This window comes from Vespa crabro, chromosome 18, assembly GCF_910589235.1.
Source record: "Vespa crabro chromosome 18, iyVesCrab1.2, whole genome shotgun sequence".
NCBI lineage: Eukaryota > Metazoa > Arthropoda > Insecta > Hymenoptera > Vespidae > Vespa > Vespa crabro.
In genome coordinates, this window is record NC_060972.1 from 5,247,057 (window position 1) to 5,260,955 (window position 13,899).

At 39.7% G+C, this 13,899-nt stretch overlaps 1 protein-coding gene across 6 annotated transcripts in view; it reads right to left on the bottom strand.

The window, feature by feature from the left end:
• LOC124430381 (dual 3',5'-cyclic-AMP and -GMP phosphodiesterase 11) overlaps positions 1-13,899 on the bottom strand; it is a 44,435-nt gene that overhangs the window by 28,186 nt on the left and 2,350 nt on the right. For 4 of the 6 annotated variants that reach the window (XR_006943749.1, XR_006943748.1, XM_046976854.1 and 1 more), the window contains exons 1-2: positions 11,777-11,798; positions 7,897-8,001 (exon numbers count right to left, since the gene is read on the bottom strand). Coding sequence is in view for 2 of the 6 variants with exons in the window: in XM_046976854.1 (XP_046832810.1) it covers positions 7,897-8,001; positions 11,777-11,783 (112 nt within the window). In the remaining 4 variants the exon portion in view is untranslated. Of the gene's footprint in view, positions 1-7,896; positions 8,002-11,776; positions 11,799-13,899 lie in introns of those variants that run through there. The other 2 variants (XM_046976856.1, XM_046976855.1) reach the window with 1 other exon arrangement.

The following is a 13,899-nucleotide window of genomic DNA, read 5'->3' on the forward strand; positions in this document are numbered from 1 at the left end:
CGCTAGGAGCCAGGTAGAGGAAAGATACGCGCAAGAAGGCGCGAACTTGCACGTCTAGCGATGGTAACGTTGAAGAATTGCATACGAGCATTTTCTTCGTGACGAGTGTGCAGAATTATGCAATTTCTCGTTTGACTGATGTTTCGCGTACGAAAAAGAAAAAAAAAAAAATCGTCGCGTCGCCCCTCAACCCTCCAAACACCCTATCCACTCTTCTATTCCTTTCCTCCTATTTTTTCAAATTTCCTTTTACCACGCCAAAGGTCGGTCTTGTGAAATAAATTGTAAAAGAGTACATACATATATAAGTTCGAGTAGTTATGATATTCTTCTAAAACACCCCCAAATTTCTAACACCCTATTCCCTACCGAAAGATCCGAAATATGTACTTTTCATATTTCACAATCGATATAGAAATAACAAGTGGAAGATAATTTCCTATTCTTCTCATTTCTTTACGTATCATCATTTTACGATGATGTCGCTGCTTCTTCTTGTCATATTTTTCGTCTGAAACTTCATATCGAGTTTAAATTCGATTTGTTCGATTTGTTTCTTTTTCCATTTGGTCGGTCGGTGAAACATTCGCAACATTGTTCGATGTTCCTTCGAACGCGATCAACGTCAAGTGGTCATGAGGTAAGTAGAGAAATAATACATCGATACACCGCGAAAGTTTAATAAGTCTCAAAGTTAGTTTTAGACAAAGTCGTTGCTTTGTCGCTCGTAGAAGGAAGGAAAAGTCGCGATTACGGAGAAACGGCGCCATTAGTCCCGCCTCCTGCTACCAAGCCCCACCACGACGCGCTCCACCGTCGTCGCGTCGATCTTTATCATACGACGTTACGATCTATCGACGTTCGGACCTCTCGTTTCACGCGACCTCTGCTCACTGGTTCGTATACGTGTGTGTCCCCCCCCCCCCCCTCCCAGGATATATCAGCCCGATTAATATGATCGATGAATTTTATTATTTTCTTCCAATACTTTGGGATATCGCGCTTTACACAATTATCGAGATCGTCCGATTATTTTTTTAAACAATGCGCCGAGGGCTTACATTGTTTAAAAAGTAGGCGCGAGGCCTACTTACATTGTAATTCGACGTTACTCCTATGCGCGGCGCTCTTTCGCTTCACGATGTCATTCCTATATCGACTACAAGACATCACTTTTTTCTTTTTCTTTATCTGTCCGACCAGCAGAACGTTAGGAACAAGTCGAAGGGAGGAAATAAGGAAAATCGAAAGAATCTAATAATGTACTTAAAGAAAAGTCGTTATAACTTAGGAGAAAAGCAAAGAGCGAGAGTCTCTCGTTCGTGCGCACGCCCGCACTTACGTCACGCGCGCAAGGCCTTTGCTAATCTTCGATAAAGTAAACACGACTTTTATCGTCCCGCCGATTGTCCGTGTCGCGTAGGTTAACGTTATGGACAATCTTCCTCGAGGGTGAGGAGGGACATCGACAAGGGACAAGTCGAATCTTACGTGTACGAGCCACGTTATAACGCGCTGGCGTGAATATTTTATCTACCTTTCTTTTGCTCTTATAAAACTAGAACGGGCTGACTAAGGGGGAGGAGAATAGAGAGAGAGAGAGAGAGAGAGAGAGAGAGAGAGAGAGAGAATCTAGAGATCGTTTGGATTTCTTTTGAACCAAAGCAAATGGACGTAAGAACTCTTGCTCGGTGGTGTTCCAATGAAATGGCAAAGTGCAATGCCGTCACAATAGAAAAAATGTTATATTGCGAAGAAACAAAGAGCGAGCGAGCAAGAGAGAGGGAGGAGAGAGAGAGAGAGAGAGAGAGAGAAAGAGACAGTCTTCCAAGTAAGTCGAGTTTTGTCAAGCGAGGGAAGCGTTATCTATTCCGTTGCTCGCTGAGTGTACGCTGGCGTCGCCTCGTGCACGATAAAGACGCATACGCATATTTACATAAGTATATGAGCGCGTCCGGGTGAGGAAGGATAAGAAGAGTAAAAGGAGAAGAAAAAAGGAAGACACGTTAAACGTAGGCGAATTAATACCAACGGACGAAGAAAGAAGGAAAACGATTTACTGTGTCTACTATGGCTTTCGGATCTCTTCCCGGCATAAGGCAATAAGAATTAATTGTACGAAAAGAAATGAGAGAGAGAGAGAGAGAGAGAGAGAGAGAGAGAGAGAGAGAGGGAGAGATAAAAGAGAGACAAAGTACATATACGCATCGAGTGCTTGTCATATTACGATTACTTCCGACTCGACCGTCGGCGCCGGCTCTCTTGATAGTCGTCAAATGCTTGAATGTGCTAGTACGCGATCTCGAGAATGCTCACTCGAATCTCATCTTCGATTCTTCAAATTTCATCAGATCGATCAACTTCGTTTCGTATGAAATCATATCGAATGTAATATGCAACTTCGTTCGTCCATGATAATAGTAGTAGATTTCTAATCATTTCTTTTTTCTTTTTTATTTATACGTTACACATAGACGTCACTCTGTTATACTTCGTATCCCGTAATGATACCCCCGTCCTGATTATTTCACCTTCTAATACATCGCGATCGGTCGTTCATCGCACCGTTTTCATACTATTATTATACACGTTTTTCCGTTAAATAAGGCGTAAACGTTGAGCTCGCGCCCACGTTAAATGTTTCTCGGGAAACACGATAAAAATATCGATTACGCGCCTTCCTTTAAAATCTATGCTGTCGCGGAGGAGCGACTATCGTAAAAATCATTCTCGAGACGCGAAACGGTAAATTCGGTTCTCATCTGAAGTAACAGTAGCGAGAATTTTGCGTTGGCGAATTAATTAGAATTAGTAATTATTCGCGATCGAACGAAGAAAAATACGAATAAGGCATAATATATAAGCGAATTATTTATGTTTCTCTCTAGTAGAATCACTCCATTCTCCTTTTTTCTTTTCTTTTCCAAAACAATCGACGCTTATTCGATATCGAATCCATTAACTCTTTTTCATTGATCTGTGCAATCTTATATATCGATCGATTTGATATACGAATGAGCAGGAAAGGAAGAGAAACGGATATCTTGATTATGAGAAAGAGAAGAGGAAAGGAAACTGTTGCATACGATGAAAAAACGAAATATGCAAAAGAGAGATAAGGATATCGCGTTCGTCACGTTTTCGCGCGTTGTATGTACTTACATACGTACGCGTTTCGAGTTTGCATGCCTTCGTCTGTTGTACTCTCTTCGTCAGTGCGTTCGCGACGGCAAACGGAAGGGAGGGAGAGAGAGAGAAACGGGCAAAGCCAGTCGAGTTTTCACAAGAGCGACGCGCACGTGTGTATGTAACTACGTGCGCGAGTCCAAGTCAGCCAAGTTATGTAACCGATGAGGTAGCGTTCGGAGTATCGTGCCGACACGTCGTCGGAGCTTCGCTCAGCACTACCGTCGCGCGTCGTCTCTCTAGTAAACTGCCCGAAAGGGATCAAAACAGCATTGCAATTTTTCATCAAAATTTGCAGCGGAAATTCGTTACTTCTTCCATCTATTCGAACACGAATGCATGCATGCATGCATGCATATATACATATATATACGCGCCAGTGCGAGCGGATGTATATACAAGCACGCACGCGCGCACACACACACACAAACATATTGTTAGACTCTAAATTTATCTTTCATGGCCACCGAGCGATATTATAGATACGTAGATTTACGATACATTCTTGTACACCTTTTTTTTTTATAGCATAAGAGAAAGTGAACAAGAGTAGTTAGAGCGGATAAAAAGACATCATGGGAATAACATATGGAATACGATCGGTCGAATCAATTAGTTGCCAATACTAGACAAATTTGAATAAAGATCTTTATCGAGGAAAAAATATATTAGATAATAACCGGACTAAGAGATTTTCTAAAATAATTATCAAAATTTTGTTACCTCTTCGGAACTCGTTCTTGATAAATACATCGAAATATCCTGATGCTATATGATGAATATACCATTTAAAGAGTAAACGATTAAGGGGAAAAGATTGATCGGCCCTCTTTTTCTCGAATAAAACGAAACGGATGAAAAAAGGAGGAAGAAGCATGGGCGGCATTGCGCAATCCGTGAGTCCGTGTTGCGGATGTTGCCGCTCTTTTCAGCTAGAATAATGAGAAACGTTGAAAGCGCGGGCGTTGTCCGGTCGCGTCGAGATCCTTCGTCTGCAGTTCGAGGATTACCTCACATTTCAGGAAACGTTGCATTAAGTCTCTCTCTCTCTCTCTCTCTCTCTCTCTCCCTCGGTCCTCCTCCTCCTGCTCCTCTTTATCGCGGTCGTAGCACGCGCACTTTATAGCAGGAGAAAAAAGAAAAAGATTTTTGTCGCTAAACTTATTAATTTTCAACCCCAAGAAAAAATAAAATCGTTAGCTCTTTCGACGAGATAACGCTTGATGGAACGTTATCTTTAAAATATCCTTCGTCTGTCTGAAAAATACGTTCGTCTGTCTCTCAGTAAGTTTTACGTTCCGGCGCATCGTTGGTGTCACTGTCGAATAGAATTTACAAAAGCATTCGGAACCAAACGGCATCTCGTTTATAACCGCGATCATCGAACGCGCACGATATTTTTTATACAGACCGAGACGAAACGAGAAAAAGAATATTTCTCCCAGGAGATGCGAATTTCTTCAAGGTCTGACAATGAATAAATACCGATTCAATTATTTTTCCAATTGAGTGTTAAGAATTCGGTAGGTGCATTAAACTGCATTTCGTCGAGACGGTCGTATCTATCGAAAGAAAGTTTTCCTCGAAAGAACTCGCTAAAGATAGATAGATAGATAGATAGATAGATAGATAGATAGATAGAGAGAGAGAGAGAGAGAGAGAGAGAGAGAGAGAGACGTGAAATCGTTGCGACTCGCAGACGCCAAGATTTGTTCCACGTGACTTGTCGCCTCTCGTTTCCGCTTTCCAGTCGCATGACGGACTACAAGGAATGAAACCATTGACGCGTTTCCGGCCACAGCGAGGACAAACGTGACAACGTAGAAGAGAAGAAGAGACGTTTAAATCAAAGGTAACGAAGGCTTCCTCTTCTCTTTGAGTGCTAAAAAAAAAAAGAAGGAAAGGGAAGACTTTTCTTCATTTCCCCTTCGATCTAGCCATCTCCTAAGAGATTTCTATGTCCGACGAAAGGATCCCTTATTCTCCCACCGAAATTACTTTCTTTCTTTCTTTCTTAGCTGAAAATTTAACAAGCGTGTCGTTTTTAACGAGATCTTTAAGGGCACACGTACCAAAGTGCTCGAACAATCGTTCTAAGGTGCCACAAGATACTTAGAATTAATCTTACGATTAGCCGCAAAAACGCGCGCACGCTATGATTCCACATTTCCGCCTTAAGAGAAAGGAAAAAGAAAAAAAAAAAAAAAAAAAATGAAAAGGAGGTCGTGAAATCGTCGCTTCGTTTCCGACGGAACGACTATGCCGGATGATACGATGACCAGATAAAGAAACGTCCCGAGGAAAGAAAAATTGACAAACTGATATAGTGGCTCGTTCAATTCCCTATACGATATACCCTCGAACAATTTTACAATGATATATATTCGTATTTAATTTTTTTTACCTTTTCTTTTATTCCTTATTTTTTCGAATCTTCCCACGTCTCACGTTAATAAATAAATAAAATTGAATCTTATATTGCTTTTCTCGACTTTAAATTCGTGAAAATTGAAATTCTTCACGAGCATTTCAACACTGCAAATTGATACTTGAGATTGAACCTTTCAAATTGAAATATTAACGTTTATTAAGTGTCAAAAACGTGAACGTTCCTAGTCAAGCACACATAGTATCTCTCTCGTTCGTAAATACATATTATTGCATCTTCAAATCATACATTTAATGGGTATCAACATCACGATCGCACAATGATGCTGATTACAGTAAGATAAATGGACAACGTACATATTGTGCGAAGAAACAAATAAGGAAAAGATAAAGATGAATATACTGGTACGAAATACGACGTACCTACACCGTATAGTAAAATGAAATTCCTCGGCCTTATAGTTTCATAACTAAAGAACCTCATTTCTCTTGCATTACCTTATCGATACATCTTCTCGTTGTACGAATATATGGATGCAAGAAGCTTTGTAAGATGCATTTATTCATAACTTCCTCTCTCTTGTACCGATACCAAGGTTTTTTCCGCTCTCACGGTAAATCTCTTCGAAATCGAATTCTCCTTGTTCTCCTAAAGCTTTCAAAATTTCTGTCGAAAACTATTGATAGATAACGAAATCAACTTCACTTCAATTTCGAACCGCTAAAACGTCGAATGGATTTATGAATCATTTCTAATGATGAATTGATCAAGGATTTGAATGAAAATTGATCCACGTACGAGTAAAGTTTACCAAGAAATAAAATCGAGTAATAAAGTAGGCGTCGCTAACAAACAAAACAAAATGTTGCGATAAAAAGTCAGGAATCGAGATTCCATTTGGACAGAGCAAACAGAGTAACGGATGTGGTATTCTTTGAGATTACAGCTCGCAATCTTCCTACGGTCAACCGACCTAAAGACGATTAAATTGTTGTTCTTGCACGCGATTATGAGAGAGAGAGAGAGAGAGAGAGAGAGAGAGAGAGAGAGAGAGAGAGGGAGACGCGGAAACGACTGCGACGAAAAGAAAAAATTACAACGCGGAAAGTTACAACGCGACACGCGATTATCCTCGGCGATATCGTAACCCTACCCGCGTCTGTCATCGTCGAAACCGTCATGGTGGCAGGTACTCGTCCACCTATACCATACGCAAACATTTCTTTTCTAATATCCTTATATGCATGTACATCGCGTACCCGCCTTAAATACAATCACTTTATATTGCAAATTTTTTTAAAAGCCGTCTTTGTTTCTGTTAAACAACATGAATTTTTTTCATTCTTATATCGTCATTGTTCAAGCTGAATTTTATGCTCATAAAAGTTTTCTTTTTACATTGAAAAGGTAAATCTTGGTCGGATTAACTTTCTATATAACCTTCTATCTTTGCATCGAGCGAAGAAACTCCGGTACAGTGATAATTTGCGAAATGAGGAAGACGAGCTAAGAAGAGCCGGCACACGCGTAACGATTCACCTCGCTTGAAAAGGATTCATTGAGAGATGCAGGATTGACCGTCCGAGGTTAATAAGTCGGGGTCAAGTGCACTCGTATCGGATTAGCCGGTCGCGGAGAAATTGACCTCCGGCCAATTGCATGGGTTCTCCGTTCGCGAGTCCGCCAGATGTGGCGAATAACTAGAATAAATAGACTTTGCAGGTCAACCAGAATGTTTCATAACTCCTGATCTCTAAATTGTTCCTCATCAAAGAATATTTTGATGAGGAACGTATATGCGTACTCATCGAGCATCGTCGACATATCGTAAAACTTTGACACCAAAGACATTTACCTATACGATAAACTAACTAAACTTACCGACGGGATTAATTAAAAATTGTTCACTTTTTGACTCCAAGTACAAAGTACAACTTTCGCAAAATAGATAAAAACGCACTCGAGCATTCGAGAAGAAGATTAACCGACGAGCCCTTCGTATCGCCGTTTCTCGGACGATCGATTATATCCCAATTCGATTGATAGTCAAATTTTGTGTCAAATTATCGATGCTATAATTATTGATAAGTTATGTCATTTTGAATTATTCTCATCCTCAAAGACAACTTCGATTGGTAAAATTGAAAAAATTTTACGAAGGGAACAAGCGCTTGATCAAATTTCGATCTAATAGCGTTCCTATAAATCTATTTTCTTTTATCTTATTTTAAACATTTGAAATGGAAATAGAAAAGGATAGATAGAGAGAGAATAGACATAGTTGTCGCGCGAATGTAGTCGTATGTAGATTCTACACTTACCCGGCTTCCTGCGCGAGCTCCACAGCACAGGAGGATGCGCGGAGGAGGCGACGGCAACGGAGGGCTTACCACCAGAGGCAGCCAGCTTGACTGCGTTCGGCAAACCTGCGAAAGACGGAAAATCCGATAAAGAATTTATGTCAATTGTTAAATCAAATATCTGCGTCTACCTAGCTGGCTAACGCCGTCTTTCAATACACCGTCTTCCGTGTTTTCGTTATAGCAGCTAATACTTGTATATATATATATATATATATATATATATATATATATATATATATAATAAATGATAAAGACGTATCTCATTCATTTTTTCAACAAAGATCTAATATCTCATTACGTTTGAAAGATTTAACACGCTATTTACAAGTAATTTTTTAAATCAAAGGTAAGCAAAAATAAAAGCTTTCGGACGAATGTCAGTCGACTTTTGTGGTTGGATCTATGTACAAGGGGAAACATCTCATCTCTAAAAGGTTCGTTCTTTCGTTCGTTCGAGCTTCTACTACTAAGGTAATGAAAGTGGCAAAAGCTATCGTAGCTAGGAGCCATGAGCTATTCCTTTCCAGCCAATAGTTCATCTTCAACGAAATTTTTGCCTGAGCCCAACTTAATTAATTCAATTTGTTTACCATCTGATTGCGAGATGCCCAAGTGGGATCGAACATTGGGACAATTGTTAGAATAATCTATTCTTCTAGTTACCAAGATAAAAGAGATACGGGGGATAATATGGAAAAAAAGGTATCCGCGCCGTGTTCTTTTGACTTGAAACCAACGGAAATCGTTATTACGGTGTATTCTCTTCGATTTTCTTCAGAAATCGATAATTAATCGCTGAATGGGCATCTTTGTGAATCTGTCGCGACAATGCCCGTACATACGTAGTACAAAGTCGAGATCATTTCGCGAAATATATATCTGATTACGCGATCATACAGAGAACAACCGTTCGGCAATTCGATCGTGTTATCGCGAAACACGATCGTTGGCGCCAACCGATATACATAGGTACGTAACGTATTGTTACATGCTTCTGACAGTCACGTGGGCGATCCACGAGGAGGCGCGAGCGTGCATTGAATGTGACCAATGAGAATAACGATTACGATCGACAAGGGACAGAGGAAAAAGGCCGTCGCCGTCGTCGTCGTCGTCGTCGTCGTCGTCGTCGTCATTGATCGTAATGTCTAGCAGCAACGGCGGAAGAATGAAATGCGAATAAAAAGTGCCAATTATTTTTCTCGATCGTATCTGCGAACGATGCGAACTGTGATGATTTTCAATAAAAGTTCCTTGAATGCGAAGTAAAGCGCTAAAGTACAATGAAGTAAAATCGCGAAGCTAAGCGACTCGGTAAATGAATTGGGGGAGATGAAACAAAAGTACCCTATCCTGTCCCGTTCGGTCGTCCAATTTCTTTTCTACCGATTGGTTTCTCCATCGCAACGATCGCAATAAAAATTTGTGCAAAAATTTAAGCATGCGACGACGACGAAATGTTAGAAGCATAACAGGATACATAATGCATGGTCTTGCAATTCAAACAAAAAACCCGGTCAAATTTCCCGGTCGAGCAGCTGACCTTGTCTTTCGAAGGAACGATCTTTTATACGTGCGCAACCGATCATACACGTCAGCGTGACGCGAATTGCGAACGGACCTAAGGAAAATTTTATGGGAATCCTCCGGTTCTCCCACAATCTTTTACCTTTCTCCTTTTCTCTAGGATTGACGAATAAATAAAAGTATTTACTTCGTCGAATATTAATAATACGATCGAATACTTTACCAAAGTAATAATGTTAATGTTAAGTCTTTCGATTTTAAATAATCTATTAATTATTTGTTCCCATTCGAATTTAGATGGTCGAAACCAGATAGAACAATAATCGAGCGATTGTCAATATATATGGTAAAATATTGGTTAATGATAAAGTAAGGAATATTTGCGACTATACTTTCTGCAGCTGCTGTCCAAGATTTTGGCACTTCGAGGTTAACGCGTACGCCGACGGCCATATCGTCGTGGGTCATCGGATTCTTCTGAATTCGCACGGAACACGATGTTCCATTCACGAGTCGCGCTCGTGAAAGGAGATCGTTAAAGAAAATCGCAAAGGGGGATCGTAACATTCGCGTATTCGTGCGCTAGTCTGGGTGCGAGCTACGTGCGTAGTAAATGTATATCTACGATCGTATATCTACGATCGACGAATTCAAAAGGCTTCTCGGGCGGAACCTACAATGGAGGACGCGCTTCGACCATTACCATTGCCATTACCATACTCAATGATGGATACGAGAGGACGTTATGCGCCTGATTCTCCCTACCAAACGAAACCTTGACAATAGCTTATTCACGAATATAGTCGCAAAGCGACGGATCTATCGAGGAGAGCACATCGTACGGCCATTATTCCTTTTTGCTTTGGATTTTGGTTTTACCAAGATCTCGAGCCTTACCAGCCAACAATGAGACGTGGAAATTAACGTGAAAAAGGATAGAAAGAAAAGAAAGAAACGATATTCGATATTACAATGTATAATCGACGTATATCGATCGTACAGTGAGACATCGGCTTGATTCTTAAACGTCAAAACCGAGACCGATTTGGGTATTAAAGTTTGAATTACATTATGTCTCTACTATTGCAAATATAATGAAGCGTAACGAGAGTTACGTCATCCTGGAGTTGTAACGTAATATGTACCGTAATATGTCATTGTACATCCGGTGACAGCGTAAAACAGTAGGCGTTATTCACTTTGCACGGGACTAACTGACACGAATCGTTCGAGCTAACCAACGAGTCCCTCTCATTTTTGCCTTTCGACAAAGAATCCTTTCCACGCGTTTCCTTGTTTCTTCACTTTATCCCGTTCTTTAAGAAAGATCAAATTTACATGCCAATAGATAATCACAGCCATACAGATATCTATCCGTACACAAGATGTTTTTCGACTACTCCGCTAACTTGATTTATCACCTTGCGAGTTGTTCTATCAATGAAAGTTCATATAATGGAAAGTTGGTACAAAAACATTTTTTACATATATATATGTGTGTGTGTGTGTGTGTATAACACGAATGCGAAAGCTAGAGAATAGCGAATATTCTATAGGCAGAAATATCATGTACGTGCAACAACCGAGGGATACAATAATTCATTTCTCGTCAGTGGCGTCGGAGCGTATTTTTCCGCGTTTACAACAATAAACGCGTATGATTTCATTCGTACGAGAGTCTCGATAAATGGTCTAGCACCACTCTTATGAATGTATGGAACTCTCTTTGAACTCTTCGAAGGCCAGTGTCGAAGGTGAGTGTTACTGTTAAAACGGCCATGAGAAATATAGATCATATCGATTTACTGTTAGAGTTTATTCCGATAAAATAGCCGACGACGGCGACGACGAGGACGGCGACGACGACGACTATGAGATTTGCCGAGTAACGAGAAACGGGGAAAGATTTTAATCCGTCCTCTCCTGTCCCCGATCATCTACGTCATTGCGGTACGTGATTTTACAAAGAGAAGCGAGGCAAGCTGGTAGACAGGCAAAACCAGGCAAGGAGGCCGGCAGGCAAGCAGACAGGAAAACAGGCAGATGGCGAATGTAGTAGAGCGTTTTACGCCTGGTTTCTCGAAATTCGTATTAGGAATCTTTCATCGTACGTTCATTCTCCTAAATCATTCTTATCGATCCTTGAATTTAATTATTTCATTGAAATGTTTTTTAATCGAAGCGATCTGATAACGAAGCGACTCAAAACTTAGAGCCTCGCACACATACGTATATAACTATTATTTCATTCTCATTAAAGCTTTAACTACGAGCACTGGCTCGAACGCCATATGGAATACCGAATGCATACTCATCATTTTTATCTATTTTACTCAATGATGATATATCGTTGCACTCTGCATTCCTCTTATTAAGGTCTCTGCAACCTGGCCTGACTGCTCTTTCTTCAATTGTAAAACATGTGTTACACTGTTTCGATTAGTATTTTTTCTTCGATATCAAAAAAGAAACGAAATCACTCGAACGAGATAGTTAAGAAATCTTAAAGAAGGACGTTTCATTACGAGGTTAATCGTTAAAAACTCGTTCTTTTGAACATCAAAATGAATCTTTTCTCAAGGTAAAATCGACTCTAGGTTTCCCCGACGCGACGGGACGGGACGATATTCCCTCGGAGCTCGTCACGGTTAAAAAAGCTTGCTAGCGCTAAGTACGTTGGCGTAACGTACACGGATTTATATGACTTTTGTTTTGGAGCGAAGCTTTTATAAATGCTCGCAGACAAGACTGGGGAGGGAGAGAGAGAGAGAGAGAGAGAGAGAGAGAGAGAGAGAGGAAGAGGCAACATACACACGAGTGAGGAGGAAAGAAGAACCATCCGGACCGGATGCCAGTCTATGCGTCAGAAGAGACCCGTGGAAAATTACTGCGAGCCATATGACAAAGTATTCGACAGTACACGTTCGTACGTATACGCTATATAGGCCGTATGATATTTCACAAGTACGATATATCTCTTTGATTTTGTACAAACCATTCCAAGTTCGGAAATATCCTGTCGAGTAAATAAATAGCTGATAAGTAACTGATATTTACTATGCACACAAGTTGCTCGCCTCGAGAAGGAAGATAGTATAGAACTCGAAATAGAGCTCGGAATTATTAACTTTTCATTATTTCAAACTAAACCTCCACCGCGTTCATATGTACGTATAGAGAGGCTAGTTCTCTCTCGATTAACTTTTCAAATTCTACTAAAATTCGAATTGAAAGACGGAAAACCGGAATAAACAATGGCGACTCATTTATTCCTAACCATTAAACAAAAATTGTATAATGATTAGGAATAAATGTCGCAAAAATCTAAATAAAACTTGCCTATAGATTGATGATTACGGCGTAAACGAATCGAATATCTAAATGGAAACGTTTGTTATATCACTATTTCGAAGATATGTTATACTTTATAATCGGATATAGGAGTATGCGAGGTATAAAGTATAGGTAGTATAAGTAAAGTATAAGTAGAGGAACGATGAAAAAAATAAGTTTCTCTTTTCATGTAACTGCCGTTTAAATATCGAAAATGAGAAAGAGAAAGAGATGGGAACAATTATTATCGACCTTCATCCGAATAACATCATTGATTCTACTAACGATTAAGTATATCTATTACTTTATATCGTACATGCGTATGTACAATATATCTATAAACTTGCGAACTTAGGACTAGAGCTTGGAAAACAATGTCTTATTTTGCATATTAAATAATTAAACCCGAATGCGTCGGGTTTTAATTATCAACAAAGCTATTGACTCGAAACATGGTCACAAAGATGGTTGTCAGTTATGACCAACTACTAAGAGCCTTATCAGAATCTTTGGTATATCGATTTATCCGTACCATTATATTTATTCAGACGCATTTTATCGAGGACCCGACTTATTGATAAAGTTTAGACCAACAACGGAAGAAAAAAAAGGAAAAAAGAATCCCAACTCGCTTTAGATAAAATAAACGAGATGATCGGCTTTCGTAGATATACTTTATTTACTACAATTTTACGAAAAGTTACAAGAGGAATCGTAAACAGGGGTCAATGTCTTTCTTCTCCATAATAACAAGCAATGGAAAATAAAAGATTATCCAACGACAAAAGGATCATCCATTATCGTGTTATCGTTAATAAATAAATAAATATATAGACGGACTAAATAGCTTTTATATTTATATACTTGTATCATTTTTCTCTTTCTTTCTATCATTTTTATTTTCGCATCGTGCCTCTGATGTGTCTTCGAAGATTATCACGAACCTTTGCGATAGCACGAACAATGTTTCAGATAACGCTAGATAGAGAAAGAAGCGCGATAAATAGACACGAAGGTAATGATATCGAATAAAATGAAAGAATACATAGACAGAGAGCGAGAGAGAGCCGTTCGCTTTGCATTGAGTTAGCAAATATAAGT